Below are 27176 nucleotides of genomic sequence, written 5' to 3'. Positions count from 1 at the left end.
TAATATCTCCTAAAGTGTAAAATTCCATGTTTTTAGTATATTCAGAGTTATTTGAACTATCACCACTAATTCAAGAATATTTTCATCACTCCACCCCCCAAAAGGAACCTCATACCCATTAGCAGTCTATCCCTAATTTTACCTCCCTCCAGACCCTGACCACCAGTAATCAATTGTCTGTTTCTATGAATGTACATATTATAGACATTTCATATAAATGGAATCATATAAAATTTGGTTTTTGTGCCTGGTTTCTTTAACTCAGCAACATGCTTTCAAGGTTCATCCATATGTCCACGTACTATCCATACTTTATTCTTTCCTGTGGCTATTACAATAGGAATTCCTTCCTTTTTTTTCTATACAATATTTCATTGTATGGTGTACCACACTTTGCCCATTCATTAGTTGCAGGACATTTGGATTGTCTCCACTTTTAGTCAATTATGAATAATGCTACTGTGAACAGCCATGTGTGCATCTACTATTAGGACCTAGTTTCAGAAGTCAGACGAAATTTACATTGCATGCTTACTGATTGAAGCCTGCACACATTTTTTTCCCACACAGATTTTAAAAGTAGACATCTGTTTATTGTAGAAGATCATGTGGGATGGGAGATAATGTTTCAGCTATCTCTGTAACATAGAATCTTTTATAGATAGGATTTGGGGACCGAGACCTGAATGAAAAGAAAGAAGTAGCTATTGTAAAAGATAGGAAGAAAGCACTTTACAAATCTAAGGAACAACTAATATAAAAATTTTTAAAAATTCAATTCTTCTTCACAAGACCCATCAAAGTTATTGTGGTTAGAGCAAAATAAGGAGGCATTAATATATATATGGTCAATGGGGTGTCCATATAAATTACATATACATACAAGTAATGGGCAGAAATGACAACATGTTGTTAAAAATTGTTCTGGCTTAGCGATCCCCTACATACATTGTTCAGGTCATGTGACATTTCCAGAAGTGAATTTCAGCTTTATTCAGAACTCTAAAAATTTTACTCTTGACCATATTTCTAAAATAAACATACAAGCTATGTCCAATAAGTCATGGATTGAATTTGGTCGTGCCTTGGTATTCCTCCCATGCCACTCCACTTTCTGTTGGGTTCAATAATCCGTTGCAGTGGCCACACAGAAATACCCATGATTAAGAAGGCTTTTTAGGGAATTAGCAGATTACCACAAGCCAGAATCAGAAAACATTAAGGAGACAGTCAATGGTTCACAACTCTCCTCAGGCAACAGCCAAATTCTCTTTCTAGCCCCCAGCCTCTCAGCCATGTGAATCCCTTGGCCTCTGCTTCTGCAGGCCAGGAGGCCAGGCCTTTGCTCTGCATCACAGTCTCAAAGTCTTGTCACCGCTCCTCTGTTCTCTCTTATGGTTTCCTTACCATGCTCTCTGCTCTCATACTGAGTCCATTGCCACAGCCTCTGGTGCCTCTTTTCTTAGCCTTCGCCACTTCAGCCAGATCGTGAATATCTTCTACTGGTTTTCTCTGTTCCCAAGATACCTTTCCCCCCGACTTCTGACATGGCTCATCCTTATATCCAGAGGAGTGGTAAATAAAACTGACCAATCCTCTCTATTCGTGCTACAAACACACTTTTTGCATTGTTTCACCCAATTATTTGTTGGGAGTTACAGAGACATGGGCTGAACAACTATATTAAGAAATTTTACTTCCCCACACATGGGAATAAAAAAAAAAAGCAATTGGAAGTGTGTCTTTGCTCTGGGGCAATTCTAGATTTTGAGAGTCTGAGAAAAATGGAGTTCCTTGTAGACAATCTCCTTTGTACATCGTTCTGGAGACAAAAAGAGGGCTGTGTGCTGAGCTGCCACAGCCCAAACTATGGGCTGGCCCTTTGGTTGGCAGTGGAGGGTAGCCTTTCCATGTCTGAGGCCTGCAGTGCTGGCCTCATGTGAAGCTGTGTGGGGTTAGCATAGTATCCAGTCTCTTGTTACTGTTTCAGATAGTGTTCTGCTATTTATAGGATTTTCAGTGGCAAATTCTCTCAGAAGTAGAGAATCTCTAGGTCCTCTTTCTTAGTTTGTCATAGGCTTGTAGCGTGCTGAATAAAACCTGCCCACAATGGGTAACCTTCATGGTATTTGAAATGTCAGTGGTACAGTTCACACCATCACAGTAAGAGTCACTGCAGTTTGCCAAACTAACAGATGAGTGGTACTTTTGAAATGGATACTTAGTAAATGCTCAATAAGAAAATACAATTAAAAGGAATTAAGAAGTAAGAATAAGTTTTCAATGTTACTAATGGTCCTTATATATATGGTCTTAGCCTGTAAGCAAAACCAGATACACATATTAGTGAGGGTAAGTCAAAAAATATTGCTACATTTAATAGAAAACTTTATGAAAGAAAATAGTAAAGTGTAGTTATTGTTTCTTGACATACTCCCCCATCTAGTTCTATACATGTCTGAAAACAGCTTCCGTCTGGAACCCTTCCTTGAATAATTTACATGACATTAAATGTCAGTTTTGAAATCCTTAACAAACTCAAATCATATTTCTTTTAAATGTTTTTTTGAGTTTGAGAATAAAAAAGTATGAACGGGCCAAGGTCAGGGATTGGACAGTGAATAGTGTACGATTTATAAAGAACATTCTCATAGGCCAGCCTTTGCTGCAATATGAAACAAATTTCTTAGTGCAACTTTTCTGTTTTTTCTCTGTAATGCAGTTTTAACTTTTTTTCAAACTTCCTCTCACTAAGCCTTAATGACTCTCCTGTGTTGTTTGAGAAAATCAGTACCAAAAAAACCAGTTACCATAAGCTTTGGAGCTGCCCTCTCTGCCTTGAATTTACCTGGTCTAGCAGATCCCCTCAGGATCTACTTTTTGTTAAATCATTTTATTGGGGCTCGTACAACTCTTATCATAATCCATTCATCTACCCATTATGTCAAGCACATTTGTACATTTGTTGCCATCATCATTCTCAAAACATTTTCTTTCTACTTGAGCCCTTGGTATCAGCTCATGTCCCCCCCCCCCTCGTGAACCCTTGACAATTTATAAATTGTTATTACTTTTTCATGTCTTACACTGACCAATGTTTCCCTTCACTCACTTTTCTGTTGTCCATCCCCCAGTGAGGGGGTTATATGTAGATCATTGTGATCGATTCCCCCTTTCTCCCTCTACCTTTCCCTTACCCTACTGATATGGCTACTCTCAATATTGGTCCTGAGGGGTTTATCTGTCCTGGATTTCCCTGTGTTTCTAGTTTTTCTCTATACCAGTGTACATGCTCTGATCTAGCCAGATTTGTAAAGTAGATTTGAGGCCATGATAGTGGTAGGGAGGAAGCATTAAAGAACTAGAGATAGGTTGTATGTTTCATCAGCACTATACTGCACCTGACGGGCTTGTCTCCTCCACATGACCCTTCTGTAAGGGGATGTCCACCAGATTCTACTTTTTAAATTGGAACTATGTCTGGGTACTTTAGAGAAACAAATCCACAGAAACTCACGTAAAAGAAAGAGTTTTATGTAAAGGTTAACCGTGCATCAAGAAAACATCCCAACCCAGTGCTGCCCAAGCCCACAAGTCCAACATTAACCCATATATCCAACACCAATCCACAAAGTCCTCCTCCATCTCACAGAACAGAGGCAATGATGCCGACTGCAGGAGGAAAGTTGAGTCACTGACTGTGTAAGCATCTCAGCACTGGCAGGGGTCTCCACACGGCTGCTCCAGCATCCAGGGCTGCATCAGGGTAGGTCCAAGTGGCTTCTCCTTGGGGATGTCTTGCAGGAAGTGAGCCTTGCAAGCTAAAGCAGGAAACTGCTAGGGCAGCTGCACATTGGTGCGACCATCATAAAGCAAGAGACCGGAGAACTAGAAAGGCGAGGCTCACGAAGCCATTTATCCCTCCGCCCTTATTATCGGCCAGGTTGGCACAATAAACAAACTAACTCATATGTTTTGAAAGTACCATAATGAAATGACATTAAGACAAGTGTATTACTGAAGAAAGCTTGTCTGCAGTCATCCCCTGATGCAGAAACCTGAAACACATTTTGTTTGGAATATACTTGTGCATGTATGAACTGGAACCCTACTAGCAATACTTTTTGACATAATATCTCACTTAAATAGGTGTGTTTCAAGCAATTGGCTCACATAGTTGTGGAGGCTGGAATGTTCCAAATCTGTGGGTCAGACAACAAACTGGAGACTTCTCCTAACTCACATGATTAAAAGGCTGAAAAACCCAAAATCATCTGGTCCGATGTCAGGCTGCTTGTTCACTGGGCTTTGGGAACTAGCAAGTGTCAAAAATCTCTTTGTCAGATGGTAGGCTATTGGCTCATATTCTAACCCGAGGAAAGAGAAGGACGAGTTGGATGCAGGATCGAGAGTAGGTGTGTGTTACCAGAATATTACTAAACATTGGATGCCAGGCACCCACCAAGAAAATTCATCTCTCATATGATTGGCTGCTCACAACATACCACAAAATGGAAAAAGATCAGATAATATCTACCAATCCACTGCGTTTATGTATATCCAAGTTGATATATAACCTTATCAACTTGGCACCTTAAATAATACATAATATCTAAATAAACATATTATAAATTATGTTATAAAGTTATGCTTGTATATGACATGATACAGTGACTATATGTACAACCAAAAACATAACAAAACTAAATAAGAGATGAATACTAAAAACAACTTTCCTCACTTCTGCAACTGGTCACATGGCCATTGTTAGTATTTAGAGCTGTCTTCTTTAACCACCCATTCTCTATTCTCTTTCCCCTCAGCAAACACTTAAGATGGTCAGGGTTCTATATCCAATGAGATGGCAGGACTTTTATTTTTTAAGAATCCAGGCTAATAGTGGTTATGGCAGAATTGCATTGGTTTATTTTCCCATTGATTTTAATCACAGGGCATGGCATAATTAACAGATGTCCTAAGGTATCTCCTATATTCTGGGCATATTCTTCTTTTCCTCCCTTATATAACATTAATCTATTTTTCAGGATCCATTGGGCAGGATCAATCATAACCAGCTAATAAAGGATTCCTTTCTTTTCCTGTTGATTCAGAGCACAATATATTGAACCTTGGTTTTGAGCATATACAGCCTCCTGGAGAATATTGCCCCAAACATGCAAAACTTACCCCAATAAGCTGGCACCATAATTTCCTCTAGAAGGCCATTCTTTTTTTTTAAATCATTTTATTGGGGGCTCGTACAACTCATCACAATCCATACATCCATCCATTGTGTCAAGCACATTTGTACATTTGTTGCCATCATCATTCTCAAAACATTTGCTTTCTGCTTGAGCCCTTGATATCAGCTCCTCATTTTCCCCCTTCCTCCCCGCTCTCTCCTCCCTCATGAACCATTGATAATTTATAAATTATTATTGTTTTGTCATATCTTATACTGTCTGATATCTCCCTTCACCCACTTTTCTGTTGTCCATCCCCCAGGGAGGAGGTTATATATAGATCCTTGTAATCAGTTTCCCCTTTCTATCCCACCTTCCCTACACTCTCCTGGTATCACCACTCTCACCACTGGTCCTGAAGGGATCATCTGTCCTGGATTCCTTGTGTTTCCAGTTCCTATCTATACCAATGTACATCATCTGGTCTAGCCAGATTTGTAAGGTAAAATTGGGATCATGATAGTGGGGAGAGGAAGCATTTAAGAACTAGAGGGAAGTTGTATGTTTCATCGTTGCACCCTGCACCCTGAAAGGCTCGTCTCCTCCCTGCGACCCTTCTGCAAGGGGTGTCCAGTTGCCTAAAGATGGGCTTTGGGTCTCGACTCTGCACTCACCCTCATTCACAATGATATGATTTTTTGTTCTTTGATGCCTGCTACCTGATCCCTTCGACACCTCGTGCTCACACAGGCTAGTGTGCTTCTTCCATGTGGGCTTTGTTTCTTCTGAGCTAGATGGCTGCTTGTTTATCTTCAAACCTTTAAGTCCCCAGACCAAGGGTCCTCAAACTTTTAAAATAAGGGGCCAGTTCACAGTCCCTCACACTCGTTGGAGGGCTGGACTATAGTTTAAAAAAACAGCTGTAAGCAAATTCCTATGCACACGGCTCATATCTTATTTTGAAGTAAAAAAACAAAATGGGACAAAAACACCCGGCGGGCCAGATAAATGTCCTCGGCAGGCCGCATGTGGCTCATAGGCCGTAGTTTTAGGACGCCTGCCCCAGATGCTATATCTTTTGATAGCCGGGCACCAACAGCTTTCTTCACCACATTTGCTTATGAATACATTTGTCTTCAGTGATCATATCGGGAAGGTGGGCACCCATTGATAGGATTTTTTTTGTTCTTTGATGCCTGATACCTGGTCCTTTCTACACCTCATGGTCACACAGGTTGGTGTGCTTCTTCCATGTGGGCTTTGTTGCTTCTGAGCTAGATAGCTGCTTGTTTACCTGCAAGCTTTTAAGACCCCAGACACTATATCTTTTGATAGCCAGGCACCATCAGCTTTCTTCACCACATTTGCATATGTATAGAAGGCCATTCTTTCATTCGATTTTGCTATGTGCTTCTTAGAACATACATACACACACTGTAAGACCAATGAATTCCATGAACATGCACCCATTGCCACACTTTATTTGCAATGAAGCAAGTTCCTTCACCTTAAGGCAATTAAATGTGGGATACCATGCTCGTGGATCGGATGATCTATAAGTCCATACCTGGTATTGTTAGCAGAAACATTACTGGAAGAGATGGTAAATCAGTACCCAGAATAAGTGTGTCTCCTAGTAAGAGCAAAAATATTACCTTATCCATATGCAAGTGATCCAGTATAATCATGCTGCCACCAGCTTGATGAGTGATTGCCCTGAAGAATGGTTTTCATATTGCTCTGTGCTACTGACATTCAGCACTCGGCTGTGGCTATAGCTAGGTCAGTCTTGGTGACTATAAGTTCATTTTCCTCAGTCCATGCATAATCCCTCCATCTGTGCCACCATGGTCACCTTGCTCATGAACCCATTAGGTAGTAAAATGCGTGGCTAGGGAAAAAGAATGACTCTTCCATAGAATGTGCCATCCTATCCACTGGCTGTTAAAATCCTCACTAGATTGTTGCAATCTTCCTAGATCAACTTCTCAAAAGGAACTCCTAAAAGTCTGTAGCTATAGACTGGGAGAAGGATTGTAATGTAACATAGATGGAGGCCTTGAGCATTTGAACCATTTTCTCATTCTGTTTACTGTGCCTTTATGTTCTTCTCAAGCCAACCTCATATATACCATTTCATTCAATGATGGGAGGGGGTGCTGCTATGCACATCCTACTTTATGACTCTGAAAAATTAGTTTATGATGGATAGCTTAGGCCACACGGTGACTTGGTTGCCAATGGTTAGTTGTTCCGTCTCTACTAAGACCCAGGAACAAGGCAAAAGCTGTTTGTAAAAGGAAAAAAAGGAATCATCTGCAGAGGATGGCAGGGCTTTATCTCCACATCTAAGAGTCAGTGTTGTAATTCACAAATCAGACCTGTCAAAGACTCCAGAGAAGACTTCTGAGTGTCACTGATCCTTCAAGAACTATCGAATCAGTCATATCTTTCAGTCCCATTGCATTGGCAGGGCGGCTTCCATGAAATTCTTATCTTTTTTCAGGGCCCACTCTGAACTGTCAGCTTTTAAAAACACTTGATGGATAGGTTAGCTATAACACACCCAGAAGTAGTATCTGTAAGTATTTACACCACTGGATCCCTAGAAATTTCACAGAAAGAAAGTTTCCTGAAGTTTCATTGGGTTAATTTCTCACCCTCTGGCACTGAAATGTCTTACCAATAAGTTGAGGCATTTATGCTTCTTCCTTACAAGGACCAATCAATGTCACCCATGTAATAAATCAGTAGGACATCTTGTGGAAGAGAAAGATGATCAAGGTCCTAACAAATTATGACATAGTGCCAGTTAGTTGATACAGTCATGAGATAGGACAGGAGAAGTGTATTTCTGACCTGGCCAATTGAAGGCCACTTGGCTCTGGTTATCCTTCAAAACAGATATGAAGAAAAGGGCATTGGCCAGATTGATAGCTCATACCAGATGCCAGGAGATTTATAAATTTTCTCAAGCAAAAGCCACATCTGGAGCAGCTGCTGCCATGCAAGTCACCACCTGGTTAAGCTTATGGTAGTCCAGTGTCATGTTTCCACATCCATCTGTTTTGGGCATCTGTCACTGGCAACGTGAATAAGGATGTGGTGGGAATAACTCAGCCTGCACACTTCATGTGTTGGGTGGTAACACTGCTCTGCAGTCCCTCCGAGAATGCAGTGCTGCTTTTGGTTTACCGCTTTCTTAGGGGCGGTTCTCCTAAGTCTTAGAGACATTCAGCCATGCCTTGCCAGGTAGTTTTGATGCTCTAGCCTTTGTCTTCGATGGAAACACTTCAGAAAAACTGGGTTAAACTCATCAGGTGAGAGTGGAAGGTATAATGGTTTTCTTAGGGAAGGTGGCTTAGCAGACAAAGATGGAATACTCTTTTCAGATGTGTATAAAAGGCTAGCTCTGTTGCAAGGAGTGATTCAGTGTGATTTTGGAGCTCAGTGATCCCGGCTTACGTACTGATCATCTTTCTTTGTGTCCCCATCCCAGATTTCCTGACCTGTTTCTCCCCAATCCATGTTCTCACTCTAACAAGCACCATTTCATGTTTGGAAGTCAGTTGGTGCTATAACTCAGCAAGAGTCTGGGTTTATTTTTTTCAACAATATCAGCTCTATTACTATAAAAAAAAAATAAGGCTTTCTTTCGGGCCACTAATGACAACTCTCAAGACTTGTATGCAGCATTTTAGCTGTGACTCTAAAACTTTGAGTTCAACCCTGTATCTTTCACCTTTTTGTCTCATGAAAGTAAAACCAACCCACCAACTTCCTTATACTTCTCATTCTGACAATTGTAGAAAAGTACCAAATAGATGATCTCCTAGAGCCTTCTATGACTGATTGGTGGTGGTATTTTGCCTGTTTATATCGCCACCTAGCTCTCCATTGGATTAGCAGTGGATGCGGAATCATTAGTACCATTAACACTACTTAGACTTAAGAATCAATTCAGAATACTTTTTGTACCTGTAGAACTCTTGATATCAGATGTCTTAGGCTGGGTTCCTTAGAGGTGAAAAACCAGTGAAGTGTGTATGTGTATATATGGATGGTGGTGAAGAGAAATTTCTTTCAAGGAAATAACTCATGCAATTGTGGATGCTGGCAAGTGCCAAATTCAAGGGTCCTTGAGCCAGTCTGGAGGCTTCTCCATACTTATGGTTTCAGGGCTGATGAACTCAAAATCTTCAGGTCAGAAGACAGATTTCTGGCTCATTCCCCTAAAACCAGTGATCTGGCGATGATGTGTTGAATGCAGTATGAAAATATGGTGAGGTTTCTTATACATCCACATTTAGTCAAGCACTACATGGCATCCATTTAGGCAAGTTCTAACCAAATACATATCTGTGATCCCATCCTGTCATGTAAATGCCGTGCACACACCTACTAGGCTATAGTTCATATAAAAGGGCCCACTGCTTTGCCAAAAGTGGTTTGAAATATATCAGGCAAAGTAGTATGCCCTTTAAATTTAGAAGTGGCATCAGTTTTTATTTCATCTAGTGTAGCGGCACATGGGTATGTACAGCACCAGCCTAAAATGATAGGATCATAGACATATATACACATTTCAACATAAATATTAAGCAATGCCTGACTGTACGGTTTTTGCACAGTATGCAAATCACATAATGTCCTATTTCAAGAACAGATCATGGATGTTAAGTGGCACATATGTGTATATTATATGCAGGCTGTGTTTCCAAGGTAACTCTCTTTGCAGCTGATTGGCTGCTCACATCAACTTCACAAAGTGGAAGATGATTGTATAATAGCTGCCAAACCACTGAGAATCATGGCCTACCCAAGTTGACGCAAATCCATAACCATAATAAATATAGTGTCTGTTTGTTATCATCATATTTTTTCAATAAGGGATTGTTTATATCTTTAAAATGTTATTAAAAATAATTGTTAACATTGCTATACAGTGAATTTCTATTGATTACTATCTTCAGAGTGACCAAAAGATATGACTTTCTCTATTACAATTTCTACTGGAGCTTAAAATTTACCATACCATTTTTGTCACTGGAATAGATAAAATTTTAGAAGTGCCGTTTCTTGTTTATTTAAATGCAAGATCATATTTTGTAGAATAAGACTGTTTTGTGACTGTCATGAAAAACAAAGTCTTTGTTTCTTTGCAGTTCAATTATCCCTGCTATACATTTTCTGTGAATGATGATCTACCTTATTTAGAATAACAAAATTAGTTGTGTCACAATTAAGGGGCAATTATTTCTGAAGAAGATAAATACATCTCATTTCAGAAGCAGATGATCTCCCAAGAAACAATGATACTGTTTTCTATGCAAATGTCATCAATTGAAGAACAAAAGGAAGAATTTAATGCAGGAAGAGTCTAATTGTTTCTAAGTAGAAAGTTTACAGTTCACAAGAAATTAGCAATTTCTTTTTAGACAAGTAAGAAAACATTTCTGTATATCTTTTTTTTTAACATTGCAAAAGACTGGTTTTTATAACAGTGTGTACCCTTTGTTGATGCTTGTTGACCAATCACATATTAGCTCTTGCCACTCTATTTTTATCGGAACGAGCATGTTTTGGTTACTATTTGAGGACCACAAATCTTGACACAGCTAAATTTTTGTGCGTCTTTAATTCTTTTAGGATTTAATTTTAAGGATTTGCATCATATACTATATGTTGTTAAGTCAGGTAACTTTGAATACAGTTACCCCCTTTTAATAGTAAGAACTCATGAAATGTGCTTATACTGTTGGAAGGCTCCACTAGCAGCAAAGAGGAAGCAGGAAGAGAACAAAGTAGGACATACTGGTAGTAACTGGAATGCAAAGGAGGTTATAGGTTAGCCTATGAGTAAGGGGATTCACTTGAATTTGGAGCAAGACAGTAAATCATGCAATTACATATACATGGCCATTGTTAGACAGAACTTGACAGGAGCAGAAACGAGTCTGTTCCCTTACTTCAGGTGATACTTCTCACTTTTGGGCAACCTAGACGTTTCTAATACATGCCATTATTAATCCTACCTTCTTGACAGTAATAGCAGTACGAATTATTTATCAAACCTGAAATACATCCTTGGATGAGTAGTTTCCTTAGGAAGAAATCGCTGTCAACAGTTTCCCTTCTGTTCTTGTATAAGAATTGTTTACCATTTGTAGACAACTGGACATGCCCTTACAGAAGCGTTTTGGAGAGGAGACTAGCCAGTCAGGGTGCGATGTAGCAATGATGACAAGTACAACTTTACTCTAGTTCCTAAATGCTTCCCACCCCCCCTACTATCATGATCCCATTCTACCTTGCAAGTCTGCCTAGACCAGAGGATGTACACTGGTACAGACAGGAACTGGAAACACAGGGAATCCAGGACAGATGAACCCTTCAGGACCAGTGGTGAGAGTGGGGATACCAGGAGGGTAGAGGGAGGGTGGGGTGGAAAGGGGGAACTGATTACAAGGATCTATATATGACCTCCTCCCTGCGGGACAGACAACAGAAAAGTGGATGAAGGACAGGGCAAGATATGACAAAATAATTTATAAATTATCAAGGGTTCATGAGGGAGGGGGGCGCAGGGAAGGAGGGGGGAAAAATGAGCTGATACCAGGGGCTTAAGTGGAGAGCAAATGTTTTGAGAATGATGAGGGCAAAGAAGGTGCAAATGTGCTTTTACATAATTCATGTGTGTATGGATTGTGATAAAAGTTGTGTGAGGCCATAATAAAACGATTAAAATTTTTTTAAAAAAGAATTGTTTACTCATGATCTTGTTGCAATCTTTACTTCACCTGTGCTTCAGCAATCATCTTTTACCCTTTAAGTTGTTTAATATGATAGAAATATTTGGCTATTAAAACATGTTTTAGAGTATCCCTAAGATATTTCCAAAAATTATTTAAAAACAGTTCAAAACTAGTTCAGTAAAATTATGCATTTATATTTATATATGGTTTTTAAATAAACTTAAATTTTAAATGAACTTCTGTTTCTTCTTGGTGCAAAAATCACTAGGAATAATAAGACTTGTATTTTAGATAATCCATTTGTTGAAAAAGAATGTTTTAAAACATTATTTGTACTGTTATCTCCTACTTACAGTGTACTTTTTTCCCAACATGGGAAGAATTAAAGATCTTTCTTGTTAACGGGAAAATATACATTTGTTTTGTTAGCTTGCTTTAGAAGCAGTTGCAAAGACCCAGCCCTTGCAGACACATCAGCTTTTCATTTAATGTGTTAGACCTAGAAACTGCATGTGAATGGATCGTTTTAAAAGAGCCGATTTTTGCTCTTACATTAGAAAGGAATAACCTTGACTTACAGTAAATTATGGATCATAAAGTATCTTGAAGTGACTTTGTTTTTTAATGTATACAGTCTTTTCTCACCCAGAAGTTATAAAAGAAATTAGAAATTGCAGATAAACTCTTACTGTTAAATTTTATTATTTGACTTGGCTCTCATCGAATCCAGACCATTTTATGCAGTGCTAATTATTTAGAGTCTCAGCTTTGCTCTTGAGTTAACAGTACCTGATCAACTTTCCAACTGTAAAACAGTTTGAAAATCAAATGTAGCTTACATGCAAGACCCAACAAAATTAAAAGTGTTAAGTACGTTTTGGCAGTTCACTTTTATTATGCCCAGTCCTCAAATGTACCAGCAGATAATCATCTGAATGTTAGTTATTTTTCACATGCTTATGTGATCACACAAAAAGTACATGCTAAAAAGAAGCAGATGGTGACAGATGGGGAAGGTTGAATAAGGTGGTTTTGGAAACCTAGAGAAATGCACTTCTGTAATAGTGTAAAAATAAAAATTATTTGATAATCAAGTTAGAGCTAACAAAACGATTGCAGAAAAATTACTTGGTTGTAGGGGAATATGTAGTATTTAGAATATATGTGTATATGATTTTATTTCATTTAAATATAAAATGTAATTTTTTTGCCCATGACTGAAAACTCTTTATTTTATGGTTCCCTTTTGAATTTCAAACCTCATTTTTCCTAAGCATTCACTTGCTGTAATATTATTCATTTTTTCTTCTGAAGCATGCTATCTCTGGTATCTCTTCAATATAATAATTTAGAAATACTGTAATCTGAAATAGATCAGAATGTTTTGATAGCTATTTAAGTTCTTCATAATGAGTTGTAAGTTGCATGAATTAATAGTAACAGTAGTGCTAATAAGAAGTTAGTGTCAATGGAGGGAGTTGTTAGAACTTGATTTAAATGTAATTTTATGTATTTCATATCTAATAATGAATAAATATAAATGATGTCATTTTAAAGACCCTCTTCTATTATTCCTTTAGGAAATCTTCTGAAAAACGAATAAGGCCAAAGTTACATATGTTTGTACTTGTAATCTGTAGGTGAAAATACTAGCATTCTGAGTTATCTTTTGATTAGGCCTTCGACAAAACTCTGCTGTATTTCAAGAAGTTCTAAGGTTTTGGTAAAAAGGAAAAGTTGCTTTAGTATCCCTTACAAAATTGATTATGCACAAATAATATTTAATATGAATAATTCTTATAAGCAGTCATCTTCTTGATAGTTCTAAAAAGACATTATGGCCAATATTTAAGAAAATATTAAGTAAGGGAACATGGTTAATCAGTTAGGATAAATGTTGTCTGCTTAATATTTGATTATGTTTAATCTTTTTTCTTTATGACAGTGCTGTTTTAGCTAATGTTATATAATATTAAAAATTATCCTACTTTGTTTCCTAACTGGATAGTGCTTAAATATGAACTAAAATTATATTTTAGTTTAATGCTAATATTTACCAATGTTTCTATGTCAATGTTTTCTTACCTAGAAGTCGATCAGTTCTAACAATAGCTAGTTCTACCTGAAGATCTTTTAAATATTGTATGATTTTTTTGGCTTTAGCATTTAGTACTTTGAAATGATTCCGGTTTAAGCACAGGCTCATTTTAAAATTCTCTAATGTATTGTATGCAACACTAACCACTCATTGAGAATTAGTGATAACCTGGTAGTGTTTTACTATGGTTATTTTTGACTTAGATTTCAGAGATTCCATTTCTTAGAGTCCCATACTGTATGGTGATTCAGGTGTGTGTGTGTGGGGGTGGTATTTAGTCTATTGGAAGATACATGTAATCACTACTCTTATATCCAGTTTAGCCTTTTTTCATTCAAAGATTTTGCCTTTTCACACCAGCTTTCTGCCTGAAAGTGTGGTGTCATCTGCATATGATGATTTATGTGTATATGCTTGCAAATAGCCATTAGCTTATTGCATCTAATTCACAGACAATGGCATTTACAGTTTGAGTCTTTTAAGAAATTATTAATGCATTTGAGACTTTGTTTACAACATGTATTTATGAAAAATACCAGCCATAGAATTTGCAGTTCTTAGCAATTGAATGTACACTTCTGGAAGTTACAATGCATCAATACATTCTAAGATTCAAATTAGAAGATTTATTGGTTCGAGTTGTTCTTAATTTCTTTCTTCTTTTTTTCAGAAAATACTTGTGATGTTAAAAATATTTGAAAGTATTGTGTAAATGACAGCGTATATACATGTATGTTTGTATTTAAAACACAAATATCAGCTAGCTGAAATGTAAGGTTACCAGGGGGGAAAATTAATTGAATTAGTGGTAAATTGGTGCTTCCAACATCGCAGTTTACTTTCACAACATAGGTGTGCAGACAGTTTGTTTAGATGTTTAGTTCTCCCCCCATCCCCCCCATCTGTTCTGTCAGCATTATTGATTGAGCAATAAACCACTCCAGAGTATGCATAGTTTTCTTATAATTGCTTACCTTGAGTGCATTGTATGGCCTGGTGAGCAAACTAAGAGAGATTTTCCTTCAACCTCCCAATAAATCCTAATTGGTAAAGAATGTTGGAATGAATATGTTCTTTTTTACAAGGCCATTAACCAAATAAATATTTCATTGGGAATTTTTATTGATGGTATCATTTAAAAGTACATCACTCATTATCCAATGCCATTCTTTGAGGTGCATAATAATTAAAAACTATTCATGGTGATTTTTAAAATTCACTTGTTGGTTTTTTAGAAGTCGAAGTACCTACATCAAATGTTGCCAGAATATTTAATAGTAATTGGCACCTGCTATGACTTCCTTGAATTTTAGGTTTTATTATATCAGAAGACTAAGCAACCACTGCTCATAGTAGAAAGCTAAACTTTAGTTCCTGAGCTGGTGTTCTGTTGAGGCTTTGATTGGATATAACCTTTCATCATTGCGAACCTTTACAATTATTTCAGTGTTTTAAGTTCCATCCTTTTATCTCTGTTTGGAGTTTTCTTGTTTGTTTGTTTTTATAAGGTAGATATAATGCAAAGCTACTTAATTCTGAGTGTAATAATAGAAGTTAGTGATAATTATTTCAGTGAAAAGAGAAAATTCCTCTGAATTTATTCTTTATGATGAAGCTTTTACCAGATTATTTCTCCAAGAGCATGTTTGGCTTGTGAATGTATCTAAATTACATGATGCATTGCATGTGAATCAAGTTGAATTGTATTTTATCGTTTTTTCACTTCTACTATACATCATTTCAACCATATATGGTCTTTGAATCAGCTCTGAAGATAATCATGAAATAAATTAGCCTTTTTGCTGTGGGTGAGAGGATACCAAAAGTAGCCTAAAATAATTGGTCCACTTAGGGTCAATTAATGTAAATTTTATGTTAGTGTAATCTTAGAATTAGAAGTGCTTAAAAGAGGACAATAATCTCTTTAATATGTACATATTATATATATATGCCTATTGTGTTTGAATTAGTTTGACTGAGATTTACACAATAGCTCAAAATACTGTTTTGGAATACGTTTGGATATAAGGAGGGAGAAAGGAAAATGTTACTGGATGAAGAGTGGTTTATAATGTGTACACGTAGAATATTGCAATCATTTTGGTTTTGTATCTCATTTATTTCATCTACCTGCTATTATGGTAGGAGTATCTGATTGAGCAAAATCTTCCTTTTTATTTGATAGTAAAGACTCTTTGGGAAAGAGGGCTAGTTTAGTGGTTAAGGGGTTCCTCAGAATTGCTTAAGCTTACATGTCAGTAACAATACAGTACATCAGTTTTGTTCAATACAACGTACTATAACAACCAGTTCTAGTTATAGGATTATCTATGTATGTATGTTCAGGAACAGAACCACTTATTTTAAGAATTAATACTCATTTTATGAAGATGAATAAAATGTAGTTTATTATCAGTTTTTTTTAACAATGCAGTTTTATTTTTCAGTTGCTTATTCCTCTTCAAAAATAGCGCTCCCCCCCCCCTTTTTTTTATGTACTCACTTTCCCTTCTGGCTGCAAACCAGGTATTTAAACAAAAATAAAGGATTGCCAGTTTTGCCAGCTGGGATGAGAACCCGGCTGGCGAAATGTGGGTTCGGGAAGCAGTTAATCCAGCTTTTATGCGTTTTATGGTTTTATGAAAAAAAGAGGTTAAAAACCACATTTGGCTCTTTTTGCATGTGTGCTACTGTTTGGTTGGTGCTGTCGGAATGCAGTAAAAGATGGCTTAGATTTTGGAATGTCTTGTTATAAAGTAAAATCCTTTATCAGCTACATAAAGCTGTACCGATTGACCATGTGATAGATTCTTTAAGCAGTATACTAATTTTAAAGCTCAGTGATATTTGGAAGTTAAATATATAGCACTTTATTTACCTCAAGTAAAATTCCTTTTGGTTTTTTGGTTTCCTATTTGTTCTCATAGTACTTATTTCAACTACATAGACATTTGAGGGTTTTTTTTTTTAACTAAAGGTAGCGTGTGTGTGTGTGTGTGTGTGTGTGTGTGTGTGTGTGTGTGTGGTGTAACTATATCACGCAACTTTTGCCAATTCGCCTTTTAACATGTGTACAATTCACTGGCATCAATGAAAATAATTAGCCGGGAAGGCCTAACTTAAATAAATGCACTATTTCTATTACCCTAACAACCTCCGACCCCCTGCCTCCTCTCTTCTTCTCATAGTAACCACTAATAAACTCTATTAGCTATACATTTGCCTTTTCTTATATTTTCATATAAGTGAGGTAGTATATTTTATATTATATAAATGTAAATGCATATTTTTGTATATGTGTGTTTTGTGCTTGGCTTACTTGGAAAATATAATCTGTTACTGTATTCTTTCAGAAAAAATTTGGATTGGCTTGTGATTTACAAAAAATTTTTTGAAAAACATGGAAACTAGACTTGTTTATACTTTGCCAATACAGTTCCAAATATTCCTTAGTCACAAAACAAATGGTGATACAACCGAATAAAACTCATTTCATAACATTCCTAATAAATGTCCTGAATAGATCTTCTAAGGAGCCATTTTTCTGGTGGCAGAGACAAGATGGTATCCTGGAAACAGGTTCAGCCTCATCCCTTTAAAACCAAGACCAGAAAAATGGAGTAAACACACAAGATAATTCTGGAACTCTGAACATTAGAGGAGAAGATACAGAATTGGGTTAAACATCTATTGGAAATGTAAACAGGAAACACAAACAAGCAATGATAGAAGCAAGAGGTAGTGAGTGGCCCTGCACACATTCAGCGATTTGGGGGCACAGAAGGCACATGCACAGGCAAGAAAAAGCCAACTTCACAGAATCTCTGTTATGACAGAGACAGTGTAGGCAGATCCCAAGTGAAACAAGGTGAATACAGCAGCTGGATTTGGGACAGGAAAGTACCGCCAGTGAGAATACTAGTTGCACCAGCAACCATAGTGTGAGGCAGGAGCCAGTACAGAGAATGAAACCACCTGCAGGCTGAGCGCCTTTGGCATTTGATCTGAGACCTTTTGCAGAAGGGAAGGCCTTGGAGTGACAGCTAGAGACAGTAAACTTAAGGTGACTCCCCTACCTCCACCCCATTGAGTCTAAGGAGGAATCAACTGAATAATTAGCTGCACTGCTCAAAAGTATACCAGGCCCACAGCACTGAACTGGGACCAGAGGCATACTTTGTTATCCTGCTGTCCCCATCCTCCCTTCCCAGTACTGAGGGTTGAGTCTCCCCCAGCTCCCACCAACTCAGTGTCTAGGGACAACTCTCCCAGATGCCCCACACCCACCTGGTTAATTCAGGCCCTCCCACCAGCAGCAACCACCTGTTAGAATGATTCTTTTTTAAAACAATCATTTTATTGGGGCCTCTTACAGCTCTTCTAACATTCCATACATCAATTGCATCAAGCGTATTTGTACATATGTTGCCATCAGCATTTTCTAAACATTTACTTTATATTTGAGCCCTTGGTATCAACTCTTTATTCCCTCCCTACCCCCCTCCCACCTTCATGACCCTTTGATAAATTATAAATTATATCTTACACCAACTGCTGTCTCCCTTCACCCATGTTTCTGTTGTTCATCCCCCCTGAGAGGTGGGGCGGGGTGGGACGGGCTTATGTGTTGATCATTGTGATCAGTTCCCCCCTCCTCTGTTCCCCCCCAGCTTCCTTCTACCCTCCTGGAATTGCTACTCCCATTTCTGTACCTGAGGGGTTTAGATAACCTGGATTCCATGTGTCGTGGGCTCTTATCTGTACCAGTGTACATGCTCCAGTGTAGCCAGAACTGAAAGGCAGGACTGGGTCATGATAGCAGGGGATGAGGAAGTCTCAAAGAACCAGAGGAATATTGTGCTATACTGTGCACTGACTGTGAGGGGATGCCATATTTGTTTACAGTTGGGTTTTGGGTCTCTGACCCCTCTCATTCTCAGCAATATGGGGTTTTTTTGGTTTCGTTTTGTTTTGGGTCTGCCAGTGCCTTTTATCTGATCCCTTCAACACCTCATGATGGCACGAATGGTGTGTTTCTTCCATGTGGGCTTGTTGCTTCTCTGCTAGGTGCCCACTTGTCTAACTTCAAGCCTTTAAGCCCCTAGATTTTATATCTTTTGATAGGGGGCACTGTCAGCTTTCTTCACCACATTTGTTTATGCACCTAGTTTGTCTTCAGCTCTCTTGTTGGGAGGGTGAGCATCACAGAATGCCAGGTTTTTAGCACAAAGTGTACTTGTATTGAGGGAGGGCTTCAGCAGAGGTCCAAAGTCCATTCATTTCCTCAATCTGTTGCCATATAAATATGTTCATAAACCAATACCTCTATTTTTATGAATTAATATATTTACATAGGTGCACACCTGTGTTTATACCTCTATCAATAGCTTTGCTTCCTAGATCTTTCTTCTGTTTTCTTTACCTTCCTCCTGCCCCACCATCACACTGGCCTATCTTCTGCCTCTTAGTAATTTCTCTTAGCTAGATTGCTGTTGCTCCAATTCCACCCGAATCTCTACATCCTCCTCGTTGTTGCTTCTTAAGCCGACCAACTCCAGTAACTGTAGCACTCCTGAAATTGACAGGTCATACTCTCAGGAAACTTGACTCCCACTCCCAACCAAGGTATCCACGTATCACAGGTACGGGTACACACAAGTGCACATAAGTCTCAGACCACTTCCTGGTGGGGATGGAAGAATTGGGGACTGATTCTTGCCCTTGGTGGGTTCAGCATGGACTGGATTGAAGATATTTTCTTCCTTCTGACTGCTGATTCTCAAACTCACTGCCATTGAGTCAAGTATGACTCCTATCAATAGAGTAAAGTAGAACTGTAGAGTAAGGTAGGGTAGCCTGCCTGGGTGTTTCCCAAATTATAACTCGTTAGGGGCACGGAGAGCTTCATCTTCTTCACAAGGAGTAGTTGGTAGGTTAAAACTGCTGAGCTTGAGGTTCACAGCCCAACATGTAATCTAGTATGCCAGCGCTATGCTCGTTCTAACTTCTACAGGTTACCACATCCTTAACTGCTGTATATGAGAGGGGAGCTACGCAGAGAGCCCTATTCCATAGCTAGAAAGAAATATGAAATGGGAAAGAAACTTCAAGATAATGAAGTTCTCCTATTGCCACAGGCTTCTTAGGCTTAGGTAGCTGGTACCTCTGCAGTGGCACAGAGCCAGGACTTACAGGCCACTGACACCTGCCAGGTCCAGAAGGTAAGAAAAAATCTGTGCACCTGGGTCTCCTTGCTTCAACTCAATCCCTTCTTGCCTTTAATATGTGTGCATGTCATCTGGGTGGAAGAACTAGCAAATCAAATACAGGGGCCAATCAGACGAGCACCAACCCTTGACCACGTTCTAGCTTGTGGTAGCAGTGGAGACCCGCTCCATGTTCACCCTTCTAGTCTACAGCCCCCAAAGCTACTAGGAGCCTGGGTGATCTGAGATCACCTGCCAGAGTTACCTCTTGCTTCCTTGTGCTCACCGCAGAAAGTAAAAGGGAGAGACCTGGAGATGAAATGCCTTATGGGATTGTAACTGGGGTTTAGAAGTCACAGAGAGAAGGGACAAGGAGATCGGAACAGGTAGGCCTGCCTGTCCTCCCACTTATCCCCCACTCCCTTCTGTGTAATATCTAAGCCTTACTACAGCTCCCACAAAGACTTATATGTTCTTTTCTTCTGATAACCCTGGGAAGGCCCTGAGAGGAAGACTTCCCATTTGTTTTTACTCGTGCTGGAAAACATTAACTTGAACCCCCTCATCTCAACACTCCAGTAAGCCACAGCTTTCCTTGTTAATACCAAGTACCTCAATCTGGAAAGGGGACAAGGGTCACTCTGTCAGGTATAATTTGGACTCCTATGTAATGTCCTTGGTCCTAAATATATTGTTACACATGAAGAGATACTACCAGAAATATAAGGTTTAATCTTTAGAAGTTAAAAAAATGGAAGTGAAAAAATATCAATTAAAAAATATATTTTAATGGAATTAGCACTAGAAGTACTTACTAGTCTATATCAAGAAATTTAGAAGAAAGTGATTGGCCAACTAACTAGAAGAGATCTATATTTGTGTCCATTCCCAAGTGAGATGACCCAACAGAATGAGAGTTGTTGAACAATGTCATTTAAAGGTCATTTAAAAATTGGGAACAGTGCATGGACAAGGAGTTACCATAAATTCAAGCTGCATTTAGAAGAAGACATGGAACAAGGGATGTTGCTGGTGTCACGTGGCTCTTGGCTGAAAGTATAGAATACCAGAAAGAGGTCTACTTGTGTTTCCTTGTCTGTGCAACCTCATTGAGCTGTGTGGATGATAACAAACTGAATAGTCTTGAGAAGAAACTCTACAGACCAAGCAATGGTCCTTGGAATAGAACAGGGACTATCGAGTGGCTGAAAATGAGAAAAGGTGTGCATCGTGGTTGTACCCTTTCACCATCTTGATTCAGTCTGTGTTCTAAGCAACTGACCCAGGCAGCTGGGCTATATGAAGAAAATGTGGCATTGGGATTGAGGAAGGCTTATTAATAGCCTCTATCTCATGGTCTATGTGCCCCAGCGTGCCTCTGCTTACCTCCACCAATTCTCTGTTCCTGCTTGTGAGATAGCTCTCGTGTACCCAGTGGAACTGCAAAACTGAGCAATCCCATTTGTTAGTGTCTCACACACACTATCTGCATGCTCCCACCCAATCATTTGGTTGGTGTTTTAGAGAAGTGGGTAGAAGAATCATAAGTAATCCACCTCACCACACTGGCTTTGTCAATCTGCTCTACTAAACTGAGAGGATCAAAAAAATAAGGTCTAAGTAATTGAAAAAATTACTTAAAAAATAATTGAAAAATGTTTCAAATTGAATAGTGCAAATATTGAAAGTTTTACATAGATGAAGAAAATGCCAATGTATGAAGACCCAACTAACTAAACAGATAAGAGCACGTTTTTTCTTCTGGGAAAATGGCAAGGTGTTATATTTTTATTTGAGCAGGTTGCTCCATGTAATCTAACGGATAATTTCATTAATTTTTTACTATACTTGTTCTGGATGTTACATAGTTTTAAGAAACAAATTTAAGTACCAACAAATATTGAGTATGATTTTTATTTAACAGAAAATTTTGAAGTTTTGGATATTAAAGTTTAGTGTACCACAAACAACAAACCTAAGTATTGACTCTTTTCATTAAATAGTTCCTGAAAAAGTTTAAACATATACAGGCTTCTGATAGCTTTGAAATTTCTTTTATCAGTTATTATACTTTCTTATTACATTTTATTGGTTTACTCTCTTTTTACTATTCAATTTGTATTACCTTTCTTAAATACAAGAATGTGAACAACCTATTATATGCTCTTTAATCAGGATGGCCGAGCAGTTGTAAGTTGTTACTTAAAGTTCATGATAGTAGAATCAGATGAAAAATTCAATAGGCCTAAGACACAAAATGAATATATACTCTTTTCACTCGATCCTTAGTGCTTTTCATGTACTCATTTATTTGGACTTTTGTTTTGTCACCTGCTCTCCTCCCCCTTTTTTATACAAATAATTCCTAGCTATAGATTGAACATTTCATATATTTGACATGGTTTACATCTTTTCAAGGATGGCTCATAGTTTAAATGTTCTTAAAAGTTGACGTTTATTTTTATGTCAAAATCTTACATTTTATGTATAATGCTTTACAACCTAAAGAATAGTAATCAGTGTTTTACTGGTTTCCTTTTTAGGTATTAGAAGATAATGACTATGGTCGAGCAGTGGACTGGTGGGGCCTAGGAGTTGTCATGTATGAGATGATGTGTGGGAGGTTACCTTTCTACAATCAGGACCATGAGAAACTTTTTGAACTGATACTAATGGAGGACATTAAATTCCCTCGAACACTCTCTTCAGATGCAAAATCATTGCTTTCAGGGCTCTTAATAAAGGATCCAAATAAGCGGTGAGTCTCAAATTATGCACAGTTAAGTTAGTTAAAGATAAACATGGTTAGAAATTATGATGTAAAAGCGAATCCAAATATAACCGACTCCATAATGCAGTGTGTTTGGTGTAGATATTTTCCTACTGAATTACTATTTAACTGTGTAATATTGAACATTAAATTTTTTTTTAATTTCCTCAGCTTTTTATACTTTGAAAATCAGATTTTTTGAAAGCAAGATATCAAGTTTTATTATGAGTCAATTTCTCAGTTATATATTTATTTATACATGTGTTTTATAAATCATATATGAACACTATTAATTTATACAGTGTCCCTTATTATTTGTGTATGTTAATATATGTTGGTCCCCATTCCAATGGATAGTAGATGCTTTGTAATTTTTAAATTAAATGTGAGGTAAATTTCTAGCATGTAAATGGCCCTGCGTGGAGAACAACTTGTAATAATTTGTCCACTGAGCAGATTGATATTGTCTCAAAGAGGAGATAAGGCATTTTCAAGTTTCTAATATTTCCTTTTATAATAGATGTATCAAGTTTATCCACTGCTGCATCAAGCACTGGGGCTGTAAGGGTTAAAATGATGAACAGGTCTCTCTCTGGCTGTTCACAAAACACGAACAAGGAAATGCTCAGCTTGCTGTTGAAAGTATTAGACTTCTCAAGGGACTTGAGTAGGTTCATGAAGGAGTTGGAGTTTATAGAAAGAAAAGTGTGTCATTCCAAGCAGAAAAATGTACATGTAAAGTTCAGCTGGAATTGCAAATAAGCCTGGCACTTGAGAAGTTCGTTGACCGGAGTGTGGGATATGAGTTGAGTAACATTGGGAGATGAAGCTGACGTGTTAGATTGTTAAGGACCTTATGTTTCTGGGAAAATATTTCACCTTTATTCGGAAAGGGATGAGTATCCAGTGAAATAGTTAAAGCCAGGAATGGTGTAATCAGAACTGTGTTACGTAAAGGGAACTCTGGCAGCTTTGTCAGTGAATGGACTGGACGAATGGAGGGTCAGGGGAGGTAGGCAGAGTGGCTTGAGAGATGTCTAGCTAATAACTGAGGTCCGTCCTGAAGAAGTGGTGAAAGAGTAATAGCTATAGCTTTCTGAATGATTAAATAGGAGTGGTACAGGAAGTGGGAGGAGGAGGTAGGAAAGTCTGGTGGTTTTCAGCTTGGTTTGACTACTGGAGTTTGAGAACATGGAGAGAAAACACCAAAACGTAAAAGGTAGAAAGAAAATAAAGTGCCAATATATAACCCCCAGAATCTTCTGAAAAATAAAGATAGCGTGATAGTTTGCCAGTATCATTTATTATTCTTTTTCAACTATTTTAAAATACTGCTCCAATTTTTCGGATGCTTTTTACTGGAATCCTTTCATGGTTTTTTTTAATCTTCCATCTTCCCATGTAGACTTGATAGGAAATGTGACCTCTATGAAGTTCTTAATAGTGAATAATCCATAGTAGATAATGATTAATTTGGCATTCTGAATTGGAGTTTCATAATCTTTACTATAAATGCCTTTTCAAGGCATATTTTGAAGTCTTAAATTGTGTATTAGAGAGTCACTGACATTGAAAATGTTGACAGTTTCACATTTTGAGGAAGTTTATGTTAAAGACTCTTTTCCAGCTTCTGAAATAGAAGCTGAAGTTTATGTTCTTAGACTTTGCATAGTGTTTATGGCCTATACATTTATACGTATCTGATAAACATCGACGAAACGTTAGTGATGTCTAGAGAACTGGAGGGATTCTATAAGAGTGAGGAGGAAAAGCTGGAGTGAAGCCTCGAGGAACCCTAAAGAACAAGCTGATGATCGTTCTCCCTGCCTTCCATCTCATGCACTCCTACAGGTCCCACTCAAAATGAGGGGGAAATGTTGAAACAAAGAAGAGCAGAAATGTAAAAAATGCTACAAAGTTCTAATTTTTCACATGCATAGTACTTTGATGCATAGTTTCCAATATTACACTTCCCCCTGAAAGTTTGTGTAACTGTTTGTGCTATGCAGATTCCCTAAGCACAAATCTTTGCCCTCAAAGGAATTTGCAGTGTAGTATGGGAAGAGACATAAGCTACTTATAGGGAGTGCTGAGCCTCTGCTAAATACATTTGTTGATTGAAGGTTTCAAGTGCAAGCATTGCTATTATGGGCTGATTTAATCTAACAGTCCCATATCAGGGTGGTGCAATTAGTGAATTCTGTATGGATCTGGAGGTAGGAGATTCAGGTTGTGGGAATCATTTATCATCATTGGAGGCTTTGTTTAGATATCAGTTGACTCTTTCATTTTGCATTTTGACAAAGTGTAGGAGGGTTTTAGGTACTTCTTAATCCTGGTTTTCCTACACAGGATAACACTAGAATTCGTTTAGGATTGAATAATTATTTGTATCTTCTAGGGCCCATTTAGTTTGCTTCCTATTCAGAGATACATGGGAACTGCCTCATTTCAAATCGGGAGACCCAATCATTAAACTTAAAGAAATTGTATGATTTGTTTATTAAACCCAGTCACTGTAGAGAATTTGATTATATAACCAAAAAGCCAAGCGTGCCGCTGCTGAGTCAGTTCCTACTCACAGTGACTACGTATAGGCCTGGTGCAACTATCCCTGTAAGTTTCCAAGATTATCGCTCTTTATAGCAGTGGAAACCCTTATCTTTCTCCATAAATCATTCAACTTAAAATTAAGTATATCACAAGCAAGGATAATATAAAAACTCATCTCTTCTTTAAACCGTTGTTACATGTTTCCATTCTGGATGCCTTCAGGCTACTCGCCTCTCTTGTATCTGTACATCTCTTACCACCTCTGTGTTGCATAGCATCATGTTGATAGTTTGATATTGGCCATTGTGGGACTATTTACATCGGGAAATCAGAAAACACTGTAAATCATCAAGAGTTTGATTTGTTTCATTTTTTAATTTTAAACTTAAAGAAATCATAGCAAGATGTTAGTATTGGAGATTAAATTTTCAAGTTTGTTGGGTCTGCAGCCATTCCATTGTGACTAGCACAAAAATTTTAGAAACTTATTATTCACTCTTCAAAAACGATTACCCATTCAACAACAAAGTCACCCAGCCACTGACGAACAAATGATGTTCCTACATGCGACTCCTATTGTGTCGCTTTCATCTTACTTTTTTAACATAAAAATATTAACCAGGATTTATATCTGAGCTACTTTTAAGCCACTTAGATCCTTTGATTGTCTTTGAACAGAAGATAGCAAATATTGACAAAATGAACAAAAGTGTTCTGAAAGAATCAATTGGCTAATTAAAACAATGAACCTTGTTTATTTTGTTATTTTTTTATAAATGTGCTACACATCCTTTGTGTCAGTAAAACATAATAAACGTATGTATTACATATACATAATTTCCCCTAGAGGACTGGTTGTTCTGATATACCACCATTCCTAATCATGAGCACGTGCAAATAAAGTTGCTGTGAGGTGGTTCTGATTCAGCAATTACAGGATGCGCATGACGACCATAACGCGTATCAAATTCAGACTGAGGCCTCCTTTGTGTTCCTTTCCTCCTGCCCCTTTGTTCTTTCCCTGCTTTACCCTTCTCTTCCTCCCTTTTCTCCCTCCATTCCGTCTTTTCTCATCCTTCCTCCTTCCCTCCTGACCCTCCTCCTTTCCAGGTATATTGTGTATTGTTAGTTAAGTACTTATCCATTTTATAAGGATTTAAGGTAAAGCCAGTAATTCATACTAAATGAAGTGAATCATTATATTGTTTGATTTCAAACTGTTTTCCAAAACATATGTTGTTGTAAAACTAAATCCAGGAAGCCTTGAATGAATGCTGTAAAAATAAATCCAAAAACCTTTAATACTGTGACAGATACCAGTTAATAAATAAAAGTGCCTTTTAAAAATTGAGGCAGGGGTTAAATGACTTAAATTTTTTTTTAATTTATTAAAAGATCATTGTATTGGGGGCTCTTACAACTCATTACAATCCATACATTGGTTGCATCAGGCATATTTGTACATATGTTGCCAACATTCTTTTCTAGACATTACTTTCTTTTTTTTCTTTTTTTTAACATTTTATTAGGGGATCATACAACTGTTATCCCAATCCATACACACATCAATTGTGTAAAGCGCATTTGTACATCGTTTCTCAAAACATTTTC

At 37.8% G+C, this 27176-nt stretch overlaps 1 protein-coding gene across 3 annotated transcripts in view; it reads left to right on the top strand.

Annotated features, from left to right (window-relative positions):
• The window catches only part of AKT3 (AKT serine/threonine kinase 3), a 322148-nt gene that overhangs the window by 246542 nt on the left and 48430 nt on the right, over positions 1-27176 (top strand). For all 3 annotated transcript variants that reach the window (XR_006680827.1, XM_045298105.1, XM_004699953.2), the window contains exon 10: positions 22786-23000. Coding sequence is in view for 2 of the 3 variants with exons in the window: in XM_045298105.1 (XP_045154040.1) it covers positions 22786-23000 (215 nt within the window). In the remaining variant the exon portion in view is untranslated. The remainder of the gene's footprint in view (positions 1-22785; positions 23001-27176) is intronic.

The sequence above is a fragment of the Echinops telfairi genome, unplaced genomic scaffold (assembly GCF_000313985.2).
Source record: "Echinops telfairi isolate 266 unplaced genomic scaffold, ASM31398v2 ScPeMD7_7424;HRSCAF=8462, whole genome shotgun sequence".
NCBI lineage: Eukaryota > Metazoa > Chordata > Mammalia > Afrosoricida > Tenrecidae > Echinops > Echinops telfairi.
This window is presented reverse-complemented; position numbering and strand designations above follow the sequence as displayed.